This window comes from Rhincodon typus, chromosome 1 (genome assembly GCF_021869965.1).
Source record: "Rhincodon typus isolate 14 chromosome 1, sRhiTyp1.1, whole genome shotgun sequence".
Classification (NCBI taxonomy): domain Eukaryota; kingdom Metazoa; phylum Chordata; class Chondrichthyes; order Orectolobiformes; family Rhincodontidae; genus Rhincodon; species Rhincodon typus.
Window position 1 is genome coordinate 129,234,956 of NC_063332.1, and position 19,472 is coordinate 129,254,427.

The 19,472-nt window shown below is 37.8% G+C and overlaps 1 protein-coding gene across 7 annotated transcripts in view; it reads left to right on the plus strand.

The window, feature by feature from the left end:
• Nucleotides 1-19,472, plus strand: part of fbxw7 (F-box and WD repeat domain containing 7) — a 360,356-nt gene that overhangs the window by 316,747 nt on the left and 24,137 nt on the right. For 4 of the 7 annotated variants that reach the window (XM_048600812.1, XM_048600827.1, XM_048600817.1 and 1 more), the window contains 3 exons: nt 6,127-6,209; nt 9,270-9,414; nt 19,167-19,301. In XM_048600812.1, coding sequence (XP_048456769.1) covers nt 6,127-6,209; nt 9,270-9,414; nt 19,167-19,301 — 363 coding nt within the window. Of the gene's footprint in view, nt 1-3,598; nt 4,098-6,126; nt 6,210-9,269; nt 9,415-19,166; nt 19,302-19,472 lie in introns of those variants that run through there. The other 3 variants (XM_020531805.2, XM_020531814.2, XM_020531797.2) reach the window with 2 other exon arrangements.

Here is a 19,472-nt window from a genome sequence, read left to right on the forward strand (position 1 = left end):
CACTTACTGCCTTCTGCCAGTCAGCCAATTGTCAATCCATGCTAGTACCTTGCCCCTAACACCATGGGCTCTTATTTTATTTAGCAGCCTCCTTTGCGCCACCTTGTCTAAGACGTTCTGGAAATCCAAATAGAATCTGTCCACTGGCTATCCTTTGTCTGACTTGCTTGCTAACCACCTCAAAAAATTCTAACAGATTTGTCAGGCACCTTCACCTTGAAGCCATGCTGACTCAGCCCTATTTGAACTCCACTTCCAAGAACTCCACAATCTCATCCTTAATAATGGACTCTCAAATCTTACCAATGACAGAGGTCAGGCTAACTGGCCTATAGTTTCCTGTCTTCTCCCTCCCTCCCTTCTTCATCAGGGGTGTTATATTATTAGCCATTTTCCATTTTAGAAAAAAATGTACTGATAGATTGTTGGTCATTTATGTCAAGTGAACTGGATTAGAGGTAATGGTGACAACTGTGTTAAAGCAGTCCAGATCGCTGGTATAATGCTTCTCTGCGGACTTTCTTCCCCCAAGAAAGTTATTGGGGTTAGGCCAGTTGAAAATTTCTATACTGAGATTGATAAATTTGTTAGCAAAGAGTATTCAGGATTACAGAGCTAAAATGGCTGGATGAAGTTGTGATATATAGGTTAATAATGATCTAACGGAATGGTGACAGTTTAGGCCTAAACCTGATTCTTCCCACATGTGTGGGGTTGGCTTCCAAATGTACTACTACCACATCCTCTGATCCTTGAACTGTGTGTAGTATGGGTTGACTTTTTGAAATTCACTTCTGGATAAATCACAGCTCTTCCAACTGAAAATTTGGAAATCTAAAACTGTCATCTTCAGTCTTCATCACCATCTCTGCCTTTCCACCTAATCCTTCCCCCTGTAGGAACTTTATCTTGAATTTGACAAGCCATTATGCAAACACAAGATTAAAGGGTGATTTGGTTGAAGTTTTCCAGATACGGAGGGGAACAGAAAGAATATCCATTTCTAAAAGTTGGAGGGTCTAAAATTAGTGTTATAATCAAAAAGTTCAGGCCAGACCTGTCCTTTCCAGGGAAAATTTAAGGGTTTATCCTACATACAATGGGTAGTGAAAGTATGGAATTCTCTTCTGCTAGATCAATTGTTAAACCTAAAACTAAGATTAAGGGGTATAAGAGATATGAACCAAAGGAAGAAAAATGAAGTGATGTCACAGATTAGCTGTGAATTCATTGAACAGTGGAACAGTTCAAGGAATAAATTACCTTATCCTGCACTGGTGGCACTAAACCCGGACTTAATTTTTCGGTATGAGCATAGTTTCCCATCTTATTCTTTCCCATGCAAGATATTTCTGTTATTTCTGATATACCTCTGATATTTCTGAGGAAGGGTCACCAGCCCTGAAACGTTAACTCTGTTTTTTCCTTCACAGATGCTGCCAGCCCTGCTGAGCTTTTCCAGTAACTTTGTTTTTGTTCCTGATTTACAGCATCCGCAGTTCTTTGGTTTTCATTAAGATATTTCTGATGTTTACATACACCTCTGCAACACATCTCTACCATTGAAACTATCATGCATGTCTCCTCAATTTTAGACAGACTATTTCAAAAATCTACATCCTGGCCTCCCTTCTTCCACCAGATAAACTCTAATTTGTGCAAACTTGTCACATGCATCCAGTTCCATCTTTGCCTCGATCCCCATCACTGACCAATATTATTTCCCCCTCTCCCACAATGTGTTCCCTTCAAAATCCTTGTCTTTAAATTACTTCATTGTTGCTTCATACCCCATCTCTGCAACCCTCTCCAGTAACAAATTCAATCCTATCACCAAAGATCATGTTCCTCTAACACTGATCTTTTATGCATTTTGACATTAATCCCAATACTACAACATTTGAACCAGTTGTTCCCTAAGTACTTTTTTAAGAAATTCCTTCCACCTGCTCCAAGTCTCTGGTTCTGCACTCGAGTGTGAAGTGCCTTGGGATACTTGTCAGCAAAATATGCTGAAGTGAATTGTAATTAGAAATTTACCAAGAACATTTGAAAATCTGCACTTCAGTTAATATGTTGCATTATTTCTGTCCTGTATGTAGTCTAATGTCAGTTTTCCGTGTTGCTGGAATTTTAGGTAATTTTTTTTGGCTCAAAACTGCCTCAAATATTTCAACAAGTCAAGAAATCTTATCCTGACATCGTCTGACCTGTCTTCCTTTCCTGCTCTCTTCTGTTTCTTTACCGCCACCCAAACTTACCACCTTACTTGTCCCTTCTCTCAAGTAAAGGTAATAGATCTTCCTTGAGTATAAGAACATAAGAACTAGGAGCAGGAGTAGGCCGTCTGGCCCTTCGAGCCTGCTCCGCCATTCAATAAGATCATGGCTGATCCTTTCGTGGACTCAGATCCACTTACCCGCATTCTCACCGTATCCCTGAATTCCTTTATTGTTCAAAAAAAACTACCTTTTTTTTAAAAGCATTTACTGAAGTAGCGTCAACTACTTCACTGGGCAAGGAATTCTTGACTGGCAATAAATACTCAAACAACTAGCTATTCCTCATGCCTATTGTTCATAACTTTAGTTTCCAATTTGACCCTGTGATGAGCTTTGATCCACATTAGATTCTGTATTAGTGTTTAAAATCAGCAATATGAATCATAAAATTAAAAAGAATTGCAAATTTTACTTTTCTACTATTCTTGTTAATATTTTGCATTAGTGTATGTAAAGGGTTAATGTCATTGTGTAATTGTAGGTCAAACTTTCAGTTCTACCAGCCAAATAAAGTTGGTCTCTGAACCTCTCCTATGCAAATGTTTGCATTGACTTTCACATAAAAGATTATTGAGAAAATGAAGTGTGCTTTTGATTGCTACTTTGAAAATGCTTTAAAAAGCCTATTCATTTGAGGAAGGCAGAAAGAAATTGGGTGTGAAATTGATTTTGAACTGCTGAGGTTCAAGTAGACACCTGTTTTGTAAAGGTTCCTCTCTGGTTGTGGAGCTTTCAGCCTGCCATCTCAAATCTTGGCACTGATGATCAGGAATTGCACACCAGAAGGTTAACGACAATGGGTTATGGACGCTTCAAAGAGCCAGCGTGACCTCTGCATGTTTGGCATTCCTCACTGCTGTGTAAAGGTTGGGAGTTGACTCCCAGGGGTTCCGAGAACGCGCTTGAAGCAAAACTAACTCCAAAGTAGGTGGCCGACCTCTGCCACTTAAACTCCGATATTGCCATGGCAATGGGAGGAGATCATTGGCAGATGGGGAGCGCTGAGTTCTCTCCCACCTACCACCTGCATCACGTTTACCGTGAAAAAGACAGGTGAAATTATCTAAACAGGCCAAAGGAGCCGGTAAAAGACCTGTGTCCTTCGATATATAGACAGCAAAACAAATAATGGAGCGGGAAGAAACCTATTTTTTTTAAATGCCGATTTTAATGTGATCCTGTGAAAAGTAGAGACACAATTCTCGGATGGCACAGATCTGATTAGTAATTCCATACATTCCACTTGCCCGCAGAATGCAGGCAGGCAAATTGATGGGGAGGCGGGGTGGTAGCTGAGCTAAATTCAATCAGAAGAAACCGGCTGTATTCCTCCTTCCGTTTCGCTCCCCCTCTGCTTACGGACTCCCTGGGGCTTTGTTCATCTAATTGACGTGCAACTCACATTGTCGGGAGCTGGACTCTGCCATTTCGTTTTTCCTCAGGCAGGGGGTGGAGCGGAGTGCAATTTGATCCATCTGCCAGACACAAGAATATGTTCATTGGAGAACAGATTCTCCAAGGCAAGCGTTTCTGTCTCCGCTCTCCCGTCTTTTCATGTTTTTTTTTCCCCCTTGACGCCCCAGTGCAGTTTTCTGTCTGAAATTGGTGAGCTGCACTAGCTTTATAGATGGTGGTTTGCTCAGTGGTAGTTTACGCTTTCCCATTATTTGACGTGTCTGAGCATGTCCATGTTGGGGACATCGCAGGATCTACCTGACGGAACACACTATCAGCAATCGTCAGCCGAACACGCAGGGATTTGAACCAGCTGTAAAAATGGGTTTCTACGGCACTTTAAAAATGATCTTTTTTAAAGTAAGTGCACGAGTGTGCATTGCGCGGAGTACAGCGAGCAAATGCAGCCTGATTATGGCCCGTTTTAACTACACTTTTTAAAATTATTGGTAATAACTCATCGGTTTAAGATTAAGGCTGATTAATTACTGGAAAGTAATGAGCAATCTTTACTTCCAGAATCCAAAAATCTTAAACAGTAATTGTGAATGTTGTAGATTCTAGCAAAATCAATGTAAATTGTCCGTTTTAAATCTTGCTACCTGTTACCCAACATCTGCGGCTAATTCGTTTTGAAAGAGAATTGAGCATTACCAACTGACTTCTGGAAATGAATTGATTTTAGCGTGTAATAAATGGCAACACGATTTGGTGCTGCCACGACAGATTTTATTTTCAAATACTTATACGGCCATGATTTCAATGCAAAATTAACGTTGGATAGAAAATTTATGAAAATGTTTGTTTTCTTGCTGGTGACCAAGGTTAATGTTTCTCTGGTCACGATTTATCTCGTGAGTACTTAAATAGTTGGTAACCTCTGACTTTACAGCAGCTAAAAAATAGTGTCGCAGCTTCGCAAATATCCACATCATACGCTGATTTGATCGTGCAATCACAGCGGATATTGCTGTTGTCGCGAATATATCATGGTTTGTCTGCTTTTATTTTTGTAACATTATTAGTAGTAAACGAGCAATTGGGTTTTGTACTGAGCCTGAAGAATTTATCGGTGGTAGTGATGCAGTACAGTATCCCTCCTATGGTTTCACTCGGATCACATAAAGCGGGAAGCATTTACCAGCTGTGAAAATGTCGATTTGCAACACAGAGTTATGAATGACTCACTTTTTTGCTGCAGTCTGTTTCACATTTCTAGGCTATGACGATATATACCAATTTAATTCAATGTATAAAACCTAAAGGTATTTTTTCTCTCTTTGAAGTGTTAAAATTTGCTAATCAGATCAACGAAGACTGAATACAAATAAACCTATAGCCAACAAATAAACCCATTCTTGGCTCTCACAGAAAAAATGGCCAGGGTTTTTTAAATGCATCGGCAAAAATTGAGCTTTTAAATGACTACTTTACCAAAAAAATTTAGGGAGGTTGTTACTGTCTTTACGTTGTTCACAATGGATCTGAGATCAGGTGCAAGCATGTAGTTAATGAATAAACTGATTAGCAAAATCATTTCTGGAACTATAATTTAATATTTTTGCCAGACTGCAGTGTGAACTGTTGAAGATTAATCTTGTATTCTGTGGTCACTAAGAGCAAGAATAATACGCCTAATTTTGTAAATTAATTTTTTTAGGTGGAAGAGCAAGAATTAAATTTGTGATAAATGTTTCACAGTATGAAGAAGAGCCAGTATACATTGAGTTTTGTTTGTTTATTTTTAAGAATTGCTCTACAGTTTACAGAAGTTAGAGGTGCACGATAATACTTTTTCCCCCAGCAGGGATCTGAAACTTCCCCAAAACAGTGTGCTGAGATAACTACATATTTAAAGTTCTTCTTGAATTTCCCTTAGATGTGTTGTGTAATAAATTGCCTTTAGAATCAAAGTAAAGCAAAAATCTTCTATACCACTTTCTCTCAATCTCTGTCTACATTTCTCACTCTTTGACATATCATTTTTGCATGCTTATTGCTCTGTCCCAGTCTGTTAAACAATGATTTTTGTTTGTAATCTGCAGAAAGAGGACACATGCTGCAATGTTTAAATGTGACTGAATACAGTACATCATAGACCATTTGTATGGTTTGGTCATAATGGACATTTAAAATAACTTCTGAATTTACCATTCAGAATGCTAAAATAGCTGTCAAGTACTTAATCCATGATGAGGCCAATATAACTAATAATCAAGTTTCTTATAATGCCAGCTAGCATAATACCTTCTATACTTATTTACTACTGTAACGATTAAGCTACCGCGGCCACTGGTTAAATTTGAAAGTGCATGGTTTGGGTATCAGAATCAAAGATAAGTGTTTAGCTTTGTTTTAAATTTTAAAAGTCACTTTTTTTCTTTTACAGATGAAGAGAAAATTGGACCCTGGCCCTGAGGTCCGGTCTTTCTCTTCAGGGAAGAAACCTTGCAAAGGTTCAGAATACAAAAGGTAAACGTTACTTCAGATAACATTAACTATTTTGGATCACAAGAATGTTTTACATCCTGCTACACTATTTCAGTGCATCCTGTTAGAAAATGAACTGAACCTGGCCATTAATGACATGCTTGAGTTTGAAAATGGAATTCATGGAATATGTACTCAACCCAATAATGCATTAGCTTACTATTGCCTCAGTTTTGTACATTGTCTATGTTCTTTGCTGGCATATAAAGAGAAATGGGATGTGGCAGTTTCTTGGCATAAAATGCAAAGCGTGAAAATCAGACTAATTTTGGTCCAATCATAATCTGGTAGTATGGGCTGCAGGGTAGACTGCTTCATGTACATTAATAAGCAACTGCTACTGACATGTCAAAATAACCTGACTGGTAGCCATCAGACAAACACTCAAGGGGGATGGTTTTCCTGACTTGTTTTCTTAGACCCATATTAACACTTTCATTATTGGCAAACAAAATAGTCTGCTAATGTATTAACATCTTAGTCTATCGCATCCTTGGCTGCCATGATCTTAAAGATAAAACCCTTCACTGTATATCATCAACTAAGCACTCAACATTTGCCAAATGCACAGCATGAAATGGATTTGTAGAATCATCATGATTTCTTTACATTTTTTTTGCCCGTTTGTTAAATTGGTTTTCCTTCTTAGAGTTATTTTATTTAATGAGCACAAAACAAGTACAAGTACAGTGATAAATTCTGTGATCATAGGCATTAATAACTGAATTTCTGTTTAACGGAAGTGATTCTAAATTGTACTTTAATTCCAAAGTCTTAAGCTGATATGTAATAAATAAAACTAACAAAATAGGGATATTGAAATGTTTGAAATCCATCATTTCTTACACATGTGAAAATTTATATTATACTAATTTTTAGTCAGAAGCTTTTTTCCATACAAAAGATCATGATTGTGTCTAATTAATGCCTGAAAGTGACAATTTACAAACTCATTTGTTGGTACTGGCTCAAGGAAACCACAAGACTTGACAACTGTAAAGTAGAAAATTCAAGAGGCTGGCTGATAGGTTAACTAATATTTAAATTGACTCATGCTTGTCCTTTGATATACTGCAGCATAACCTTCAAACTCATGTTGCTGAAAATATGCTGTGCCTCTGCAAGCAAACTCTAGATCATCCACTAGTACCCCCCACTCAACCCTTCAGCCTCCCCTAACCTTCTGCAGTATTATTAAAGCCTAAATTATTAAGGCAGTTCAGCGTAGAAAACAGTGCAGGCTTTCAGCAGAATTCTTCCTAACTGCTTGGCTGTGATGGCTGTTCTCCAGTCACACTCTTTCATTACTGCTCCCTGCACCATTTGGAATTATGAAGATCACGGTTCAATAAGCACATTACGAAAATAATTTGAATGTGTAAGACACTTGACCCTGCAGAGAGGACTCTTTGGTGCTGCTGAAGACTTTGGCATTATGATTTCAAGAGGGGCGGTCTTGCACGTGGGGGGCAACAATAGACTGCAGGCTCTTTGCTGGAAGGAAAAAAGTTATTCATCATTCTGTTATTTTGAAAACTGATTAGGCATTTTCAGTAATTTACTGAACTTTATGTTTGTGGTAACTTGACCAAAATAACAGTATAATAATATGTTCCAGTGAGACACGATATATTTATAACTGGGGGGAGAAATAAGACCTGTTAATCATTTAGTCTCTTTTATTTCTCTCTCATACATTTTTAGTAATGAGATTTTGTGTTCACATGTGAACTGTGGGGTATGGCAACTATAGGCATGTCAGTTCATCTGCAGTAAATAGGGTAATGTTGAATTGGTTGCCAAAAATCTGATTGCCAGATTTGTTTAAAAGTTTCTTTTTGGTCTGTTACCCCTTCTCTATCAAAAACATGGACATTTTTCAACATAGACAACATTGAGGGCAGAGCATGGACTTGATTACAATATTGTTGTATAAAGGGGTTCTGGATAAGTATCTACAGCATTGAAGGAATACCTGAAAACACAGAATCTTTTTGGTTTACTCTTCCAATGGCTTCTATTCAGTAGTTCCTATATTTGTACAAGTCAGATTGAAATTCAATGGAGGGCATATTGACCCTCCAATCTAACAATCTTTAGTGCCATATTTTGATCCCATGTAGAATATCACAATCTCAGCAGCCATTGTTGTATAAACACTTCTAATACCATATATCAGCATGTCAGTTTGCCTCCGTGGTGGTACTCACTGCTAAGGTAGAGTTTCAGTATGAATTTTGAGTTCACAAGCTATATTAACACAACAATGCACGTTCAAAAGTGCAGTTCAAAAAATAAACTTAAGTTTTTAAGTGTCATACCCCTGATTGAACTTCCAACTACCAATAATTTTTAAGAGATCTTGTTGAGTAAATTGGCTTTTGGTTCCAAAAGAAATTTCTTGATAGTGATGTGCCCTCTATCCTGAGAATGCAAAAGGTTGAATGTTTCATGCAAGTTTTTCTTTCTTCCTGCCCTCCCTCATTTTATGAATGACTTTATCTTCTTTTCTTTGTTAAAGTGACTCCAACTATAAAGGTGTTCTTTTAATGACCTAAAATCTTTATTGAGCTAGATTTGTTGTTTTGCTATGTGCAGAAAACTAGCTTATTGACTCTTCCAATACTTTGTCTGCCTCCAACTTCATTCATTCCCATAAGGGCCAAGTCATCCAAAACACAGCTGGTTACAAAATTTTGTAACCCTCACCAAGTCCATTTCACCCATAACCTTTGTCCTTGTTGGTCTGTGTTAGGTCCCAATCCACTAACAGCTTAATTTAAAAGGTCTTCAACCTGTGTTTTCAATCTACAATGGCCTTACCTCCCTCTCTTCCTATCTCTGTCATCTCTGATAACAGTCTCGTGAAGTGCCATGAGACACTTTGCCGTGTTAAAGATGCTATATAAATGTAAGTTAATTCATCTGCATGAGTAAGACTTAGGGTGGTCTTTTGGGTGCTGATCTGTGAATGCTTGTAGTCATCGAAAAAGTATCTTTGTTCTAAATCAAAGTTTGTTTTAGCAATCTGTTTTTCTTCAGCAGCACCACAGGGCTGGTTCCATGTTCAGCAACACCTACCACCTTTGGCGACCTGAGAGCTGCAAATGGACAAGGGCAACAGCGGCGTCGGATCACAAGTGTCCAGCCACCTCCAGAACTGCAAGATTGGCTGAAGACTTTTCAGGTTGGGTTGTACTTTGGTAACAACAGGATATTTAGCATGAAGAATTATTATGACAAAAAAAATTACATTGTCAAAGGACCCGTGCTGGGCTATTATTACATGAGGTTGGATATCACTGAAGTTATAGTAATACTCACTACATCCTGTAGAAGCCTGTAAATTCTTCAACATAATGTTACGTTTAGATCTTGCTTGAGAAAATTGATTATTGATTAAATATTTGATTTGATTTCTCTGTTCTTGAATTAGTTTGAAGGATTATATTTGAAAGCATTTTGACAGTATTATTTGATTTTTAAAAAAATTTTAATAAATTATTCCCAGCTTTTGCTGAGATAATTAATGTCACTGTGACATCAGCAATAAAAGCAGCATACTGCAACACTGTTGTTGCGGACATGGAACCAAACATAAGAGCTATCATAGCACAAGCGACCCCTCATGACACTGGATAAGATTCAATGCATACATATGTAATTTGAAGTCAAACACAGATTTTACTGACTTTTTGTGGAACTATCCCTGGAATGAGTAACATATATGATACATGTCTTGTAAAATCTGTGTTTGATTTCAAATTACATATGTGAAATTAGTTGAAACTCTATGAATAATTTATATGAAGTGTAGCATAGCCCTCCAACACAATGTTTGCTTCTGATCATCTAGTTCACCTGAAATTGGTGCAGCATTTTCAATTTTAAAGAGATATTCCAAGCAGTAAATCAATATTATTTCAATCATCAATTAGACATCAGTGGGTTAAGCAAGTGTTCATATTAGATTGGGGCCAAGGGTGTAAGATTTTCAAAAACTTTCAAAAATACATTGTCAAATAAATGTTTTATAACTCTGCTGTAAATGCTATCGTTTAAGCTTAATTTCTTTGTGCCTCTTGAGTTTCTAATAGGTAAATGAATATTATGATGCAGTATCAAGGCATGCTGATGAGGAAATTTACAGTACTAATCGCCCGTCTAGCTGTTGTAAACAGACCAGCAAGCCTCCTTATTTGCTGATGACACCCAATCATGTGCCTCTACAAGCTCACATAACGTTAAGAACTAGCAAGGCCATATCCCAAATATCTTGATCTCTTGAATACATAATCAGTGTCAGTGTTGAATTGACTCAATAACTAAGAATCCACAACCTTCCAGGACACATCATTTTAGAATTCACAAACTTCGGAATGAATAAATTTGTTAATCTCTGTCTGAAATGGTACACCCATTTCCCAAGATAATAACCTCTATTTCTAGACTGTTCAGCTCAGGAAAATAGCCGCCCAACATCTATCTGGTCAACCTTCAAAGAATCTTGCATGTTTCAATATGATCACCTCATTCTTCTGAACTCTAGACACTATAGACCTATTCTACTCAATCTTTGCTCGTAGAACAGGTCTTTCTGGGAAGCAGTCTAGTGAACCTGCTCCAAATTAAGTGAATCTGTCCTAGATAAGGAAACCAAGACTATGCATACTATAAATTCCTCTCAACAAAGTCTATAACATACAATATTGTCATCTCAATTGATTACTTAATTTCTTAGTTGTTTGGTAGTATTGTGGGGGATAAAAGACATTTTGTTGAAGTTTGTCATCTTGCACTCATCACTACAATTCGCAAGAATGCTAATTCATAGAGAAAACAACATGGATTTTACATGAGAAGAGAGTGCAGATTGCATGTGGACTCTGGTAGAGATATTGCCACAGGAAGGGTGCTAGTTGATTATGACTGACAATTAACTGCAAGTCTTTGTTTATGTTTTAAGTAGGCAGGCTGATTGGTCAATGCATTGCCCTGAAATGAACTAGAAAGTAACTGACACCTATTTTGTTGAGTTAAAACAGGTACAGTGTGTGAACATACTCCTTCTGTCTGCAAAGAATGGGGACTGACTTGTTTATCAATATAATTAGCTTCCAGTGCATGCAAGTGTGCCACATAGTGAGATGAAGTGACCATCGTAAATTGATGTCAGCTTAATTCTTCTCACATTCAGGATTTTCGTGAAATGTTGTCAGATTTTGGACTCACGCCTACTATTGGATGCTGTGTGAATTTACCAGTTGTGAACTGTGCAATTGTCAGAAGGGATATGCTTGGGTTTGACACAATTCTACAGTCTTTGGGATGTATAGCCTACATATCTGCCATCACACTAGCACTGAAAGTCATACACCACATCACCTATTTGTATGATTGGCCAAACATCTTTTATGGCTTGATAAAAGCATTCTGTTAGTTGAACATCACTTGTGTTGCATTGCAGTGTGAAACAGCTAGCTTCAGCTGTTGCTGTTACTTTTGAGATACCCTACCTTCATCTGAGGTAGACTGGAAGATTTTCATGACAAAAATGTTCTTTGTGTTGATGTGATATTACATACGTAGGTCATATGTTCCAAGGACTGGAAGATTATATCAAACAGCATATCCCTTTGGCTATTTGTGACCAGCAAGGTACCAACCATTCCCAACCAAAACACCCTTGCAAAACCCACATTAGATGCAATTCCAAGATTAGACAGTATTTTCTGTATAGTCCTGAACGTGCAAACAATGAGGCTGACAACTAATTTATGATAGTTGGACTCAGTGTAGCATTGTGTCTTGGAAGTTACTCTCAGTAATGCACAAGGCTCTGTTCTTTGCAGAAAGAAAGGACAGGTGCACATACTGCACCTGTTTCAGCTAAACAAAAATAGGTGACAGCTATCTCTCTTTGGTTAATTCCTCAAGTTAATGCATTGACCACTCAGAATTAACCTACCTGGTTCAAAATTTAAATAATGCTGGGCAGTTTACTGTCAGTCATTATTAATTGGTGGATTCTTTGGCAATGTCTCTACCTATCAGAGTTCACTTGTCAAATAATCAGCACTCTCTTCTGCAATATAAATGTTGTTTTCATTTTACATTTATATTCTTGTGATACATCTTGATTGTGCAAAATGAAAAGCTTCAAGAAAGTATCTTTTACTGAAGTACTGTATATATGTTGACTCTCTCCATTGTATATACAAGGAGTCCCAAATCCCTCTACCCAACATTTCTTAAGCTCTCTTAATTTAAAACAAAATCTGCTTTTCCATTATATGAAAGTTGATCATTTTATGCTTATATACAGTATGCTTTATCTGTCATCGTTTTAAAGACAATTACTTAACCTATGTATATCCCTTTGCAGCCTCTTGTAAAAATCCAAATATACTACTACTGCTGGTTCCTGTCATCTATGCTACAGTTAGACCCTCAAAAAGGCTCTATATGATGTATGAAACGCTGCTGAATTAGATTGTGATTTTTCCATAAGAACAAAAGAAATGGGGCAGAAGTAGTCTATTTAGCTTTTGAACTTGCTGGGCCATTCACTGAGATAATGGTTGATCTTCTACATTAACACCTTTTTTTTCTGCACAGTCCCTGTATCTCATAACATTTTTAGTATGTAGAATTCTATCAATTTCTATGACTGAGCCCCACAGCCATATTGTGCCCATGTTCCTAATGGATTCACATTTTACCAATCGCTGATATCAGGCTAACTGGTCTATTTACTCTGTTTGCTCACTTTCTCCTGTCTGGAAGAGCAGGCTATCTTTGCCTTCCAGTCTACAAGTACCATTGTAGAATCTAGGGAATTCTGGAAGATCCCCCACTATTTATCCAGAACCTGTGAAGTGACTTCCTTTAAAATGTTAGAATGTAGGCCAACAAATCTTGGGAAATTGTCAACTTTTTGGCCCATTAATTTCTCCAATACTTTGTCTTTGCTGATAATTATCATTCCCATTGTTAATAAAGCATTGTTTTGACAAGTTTTGTTACCTTCTTTGTGTCAGCTTCTGTGAAGATGCAAATATTGCTTTTTTTTTTGCGATTTCCATATTCCCTATTATTTTTTTTCCTGTCTCATTCCTTCTGAGGAATCTGAGTTTAATTAAGGACTGTAACCAAAAGATAATGAGAAACGGAGTGGTGAGCCCAAAGAAGCTGTTGCTGAGTTGTGACAGGAAGCTGATCAATGGCAAAATAATTATGGAGAGGAATGGGAGAGATGTCCAGTCCAGATGGAGCCAAAGAACAATTAGACTTCATTCTCCAACTGTCCTTCCTCTCAAAATTGATAGATCCTGCCAATCCAGTGAAAACTGCCCTTCCTCCTCGGGCTCCTTATTAAGGAATCATTCTCTTTGGTGGTTAAGAATTGTGACCTTGATCTAAATGGCCCCAGAGGTCAGGGTCTCCCACATTTTGGACCATCATTCTCATCTCCCATTCTTGAATACTTTGGACCTATTCCAGTGCTGCAGCACATGTATTAATGAACATAACAATACTATTTGAAGATTGAAACGTTTGTCAGTATTCCCTTATTGAACAGTAGTTTAATTCTAAGTGATCAGAGCCATCTCAATGATTAGTTTCTAGTCCTGATGAGGTTTGATTCTACCATAACAGTAATACATTGAGCATTTCATGACATAACTCCTAACCTCAAGGCAGAACCTCCTCAGAGTAGCGTCCCAATTCCAACCACTTTCACTTATTTTCCCAATTGCCTTTCTTCCATCAGTAAGATTCAGGTTGTGATGTTTTATTTACATTCCTCAAATAACAAAGGAGCCTGTGCCCACAGGCAGCAAGACCTGGCAAACATAAAGATTTGGTAGATAAGTGTGACATATGTGATCTTGCAACTCCCAGATGACCAATTCCCACAAGAAATTGTCTGATCACCTCCTCTTGAAAGCCAGTGCCACTAACATAATCATATAATCTTCCACACCGTAAACATCCTGGAGGCAACATTGACTGGAAACATAACTGAACCAACCATATAAATGCTGTGGCTTCGAAAGTAAGTCAGAGACTAGATATTCTATATACAAAAAACAACTTAGCTCCTGATTCCCTAAAGCCAGTTCTCTACCTACGAAGCACAAATCAAGAATGTGATTGAGAAATGTGTCTCCAGTAGTACACATTAATCACAACACCACCCAAGACAAAACAGAATGACATCCATGACCTTAAGCATTCACTCCATCCATCGCTGGTGCATTGTGATAGTAGTGTATACCATATACAAAATGTTCTGCAGCAATTCACCTGGCTTCTATACAGACATCTACAAAACCTGTCATCTTCACTCCTTGGAAGAATTTTATAATCCTATCGTGACTTGGAACTGTAAATCCTTTCCTTCACTGTTATTGAGTCAAATCTTTGAATTCCCTGCTTAACAGCACTGAGTATGCACATCACATGGACTGTACTAGTTCAAAAAAATGGCTGACGATCATAATGGAGGCAACTAGGAATGAACAATAAATGTTGATTTTGCCAACAATGCCCATATGCCATGGAGTTGTTTTTTAAATGGTTAGTAAACAGTTTATCAGCAACATAGCAATGAGCGTCAGATCTCAGGTTAGATTTTCTTCAGTCATTCTCGCAATTATCTTCTGTAGATTCAGCAAATAGAGTAAAAAGCTATTTAAGGTATTCATCCAGAGTTTCCAGCAGAATTGTGGTGCACAATCTGGTTTTTTAACCTTCAGATGTCCAGTCTAGATGTAACAGTTTAGTATAGATGTAAGATCCATTTAAATGCAGTGTGCATCTGAAACTGCCAATGACGTTACAATTTGTCATGTCTTCAACCAATTACAGAGATATGCAGGGGAAACAAATTGTGATCCTAGTCAGCGTCCAACCTGATCTGGTGCCTGACATGCCATTTTGGATTTCACCAATCTCAGCCATCTCTCTTAAACATGCACCAAGTGTGTTCAGCAACTCGAGACCCCTTCACCTAAGGAAGAATCATGAACAGCTTGAGAATTAGGTGTTTATCACCTTCTGCTGCAAATGAACAAATACTGATTATTTGGAGAAGTTTATAACAGTTGGTAATGTCTGTAGTGAGTGGTGCTGCATGTGCGAAGCAGTTGCTACTGCAAGAGCTGAGAGTGTCACTCAAGTCGAGAGCTGTAACACAGCATTCCTTCACAGTATAAATTGAGTTTGGAGAATAGGCAACAGAGATTAAAAATTTCTGGCAAAAGACAGGAAAGAGGGGCTGTCAACAGGATGTTTCATCCACTGAGGGTCTTCCAGGACTACTTCAACCTCACAGTTGGTAGTAGCGTATTCAGTGTTGCATTTCATCAAGGCAATGGTGAAAGGACTCTATCACATCTAGGAAGCAGGAGGAGGGTTGTGCTACCTTTTACCACGATGATGACTGTGACCCAGTTTTTTTTAAATTGGATCCATCCCGGATGGAACTGGTGACATAGCTAATATCTTACAGTTTGGCATATATTTTGTATCAGAGGTGATAGTCTGTTTGACAGAAGAATGGACTTCATTGCCTGTCCGTTCATTGAAAGGATTGAGGGAGCATGCATGTGGCTTTGCCAAGATGGCAGACTTCCTATTCATAAAAGCCATCAAGCACACGTGTAGCTTTGCAGCAGCCATGTCTCAATGGTAACTCACCACTCAAAAGTTGTTACCCATTGTGCAGTTCATGTATGCCCATGTTCAGAACGTCATGCTGGATAAAGACCCACTATTTTAGCAGCAATGACGATGTATGTACTCTATGCCAATCCACAGCTCCATGAGGAATCAAAGTGGTTGCTCAAGCAACTTTACAACTAGCTGATAACTCCCTTCTACGACTCAGTTATTTGTTGCCAGCTCTCCCATTAGCCTGTGTGGCCCCTTAATTAGATCAGCCATGATATTATTGAATAGACTAAATGGAATACTCCTGTCCCTGTGTTCCTACTTGTTTACCTTGTACAGCGCCATAGGCCATTTGCTAGAATTAACAACATATCTGCTGTTCAGTAAATATTCATATGTAAGCCACAATTTGACACAGATACAAAGCCGTCAATTTTAAAAAAGTTAGAACTTATGGTAACTGTCAATGTACAAACAACCTAAAATTACCTGGAGCCGTAGTCAACCAGAAATGGCATTAAAAGAAAAAGCTGGAATGCCAAATAAAGTTTATCACAGTACTCTGAGCAAATCATGAGTACCACAAGACATGAGTTAGCATTTACTACGACTTGAATAATTACTTTAGGAGCTTTATTTCCAAACTGTACAACTTATTTTGTGCATTTGAAATTCAACACTGCTTTCTTTTGATCTCTAAATCATCTTACAGTTGTATCTAGTTTTTATTTCTCAAGGATTGTTCTTGTTTTAATAAGTCAAATAATGACATTGATTTGAATGAAAGTTTTATCACTGTTCAACAAGGATTTTAATTCCACCTGAACCTGGCATCCTTCACTGCCCCACAAGTTTGTTGCTTTAAGTATATGGATTCAGGCTGGTGTGCTGGTAATGTGCCATGGCAGTGTCAACTGGTCCCTCTGACAATGTTGCATGTCCCTTTTAAGCAAGTGGAAACTCATAACCAGCTTGTTTTAGATTATAACAATCTAATGGAGCAGGAAAGGTTGTAGAATTCAGTTTCGGGGAAAATATAGCCTAAAATTATTGCAGTTTCAAATCATACATATAACCACTAGCAATTTCAAAACAAACTTATAACTGGCTTAGCAATAGTGTAGATTTAATGGAAATCTGTTAACTTTTAAATGTTCTATGTAGAAAGTGCTCTATTTTGAAAAGATATTAAAGATGTTATGTGGATTGTTTTGAGATGTGGACTGCCAAGGTCAGTTTAAAACTTGTTCTTTGAAGGATCTTACTGTAGTGCATAAAACATGAGCGCACAGTAAACCAGTCAGAGAGAAGATGATGATGTTTGGATTTGTGACCTGTTCCTAGAGACAAATGAATTTAAATTTTATTTGGATTATTGTGGACTCAAATACATTGCTTCTATTTGCACATTCTATATTGAATCTCTATAATCATCAGTCATCCAGTTTAATATCAATAATCTATGGGTGAAAAACAGTTTTGAAATCAGTTTACAGGCTCATAAGCAGGTTTCTGATAAAAGATTTTTTGAAAATTAAAAATAAGCAGCTATTAATTGAGAAAATTTGAGCATCAGTTGCAGCAATTTAGTTTAATGATTGGATTGACTTAATTGTAAGTATTTATAAGGTCAGAAGTCACATGACCCCAGGTTATAGTCCAACAGGTTTATTTGAAATCACAAATTTTCAGAGCAGTGCCTGTGCGCATTTCTTCAATTCACCTAATGAAGGAGCAGTGCTTCGAAAGATTGTGATTTCAAGTAAACCTGTTGGACTATAACGTGGTGTCATGTAACTTCTGACCTTGTCCACCCCAGTCCAACACCAGCACCTCCACATCATAAGCATTTATGCACGTATGTGTGGTCGAGCTGGTCGACATTTCCCAAATTAATTTGTAAGGCAATGCCTGATCCTTATTTTTCATATCTTTGTCCTCTTTTGCTGGCCCCTTTTTAACAATTCCCTTCATTCTTGCTTCAGTTTGTAGACTTTGCTGTTTTTCTTTGTCACATTATTTTACATGGGTGCTCATTTGCCACTAATTTTCATTTTATTTTGACCTTCAAATTTATTGCTTTCATTTGCTCACTTTGCAAGTCACTACATCATTCTGGTGTTTTTCTTGGCCTCTGGCTCTTAAATTGCTGTCAGGATAATCATTAATTACAAATACTGCTGCAGCTTCAGACAAAGGCAGCGATGAGGTTAAATGCAGAAATCTAAATGTTGTATCTGAGGTGTGCCATTCTATCATAAACTTTGAAAAACAGCATCTTGCTATTGCCTTGCCATCGAAAGATGGCATGAAGTTGTGATATTGGTATGGTAGGTGCATAGTAAACTCAGGATAGCTGGCTAGGACTTGTCCTATTTGGTTCAATGTGATAGATCTTCATTACTGTCAGTCAACCACTCTGCCACTGTTAATTAACATGTTAAAACTGTCTATTACCAACTGCACATATGCAACTTTGTACGAAAAGTATTAAAAACTGGAATGTACAAGGGCACCCTGTAATGACATGCAGTTAGACACCCTTCTACAGCAAATTGTAGCCCATTATCATGTTCCCCCTGTGCTCTGTTCATAAGAAAAGCAAGGAATTTTCTTTAATTACTCGGTCTTTTTCAATCCAATCTCATTTTGTTGTTCCTTCAAGCAGGATAACGTTCATTTGTACAACAGCATCAAAAAGTTCAATCCTCAATCTGCTTTTCTCATGTCTCCCTAACCCTAACTCTGTTCTTATCTTCACTTGTCTCACAAATTGCTAGTAATTGTTCACAGCCTCCCAGTTGGAAACAGTGCAATGGTGTCCATTGAAACAAGGTTTTTATTCATTCGTTAGCTCACCATCCATGTGCACATCTGATGTTTATTGCCCATTCCTAATTGCTATTGAGTACATCTACAGCCCTTGACCTTTAAGTACATCTGTACAGCTGTTGGAAATGGAATTCCAGGATTTTGACCTGGTGCAATACAATGATATAGTTCCAAATAAGGATGGTGTGTGGCTTGGAAGGATATTTGAAGGTGGTGCTGTTCCATGCATCTGATGCTGTCATCCTTCTAGGTGGTGGTGATCAAAGGCTTGGAAGGTGATGATGGAGGAGACTTGAGAGCTGCCACAATGCATCTTGCAGATAGAATACATTGCTGTCATTCTGTTGATGGTTTTGGGATTGGATGCTTCATGTTTGTGAATGGGATACCACCCCCAACAATGATTTCCCTTATATGTTTTTGTTTCAGAGTTGGAGTGGACCAGAAAGATTACTTGCATTAGATGAATTGATTGACAGTTGTGAACCTACTCAAGTAAAGCACATGATGCAAGTTATAGAACCCCAGTTCCAACGAGATTTCATATCACTGCTTCCAAAAGAGGTGAGGTGCTCTGAAAAACCAGTGTTCTGAAGTTTAATGAATTTTTTAACTAACTGCTTAATGAAGCATTGGCAGTTACATAAGCAATGCTAATCAAATTGTTTCTGAAACGTGATGCAGTAATACACAAATGACAAGAATTCTATTAAAAAGCCATTCAGGCTTTGAAAG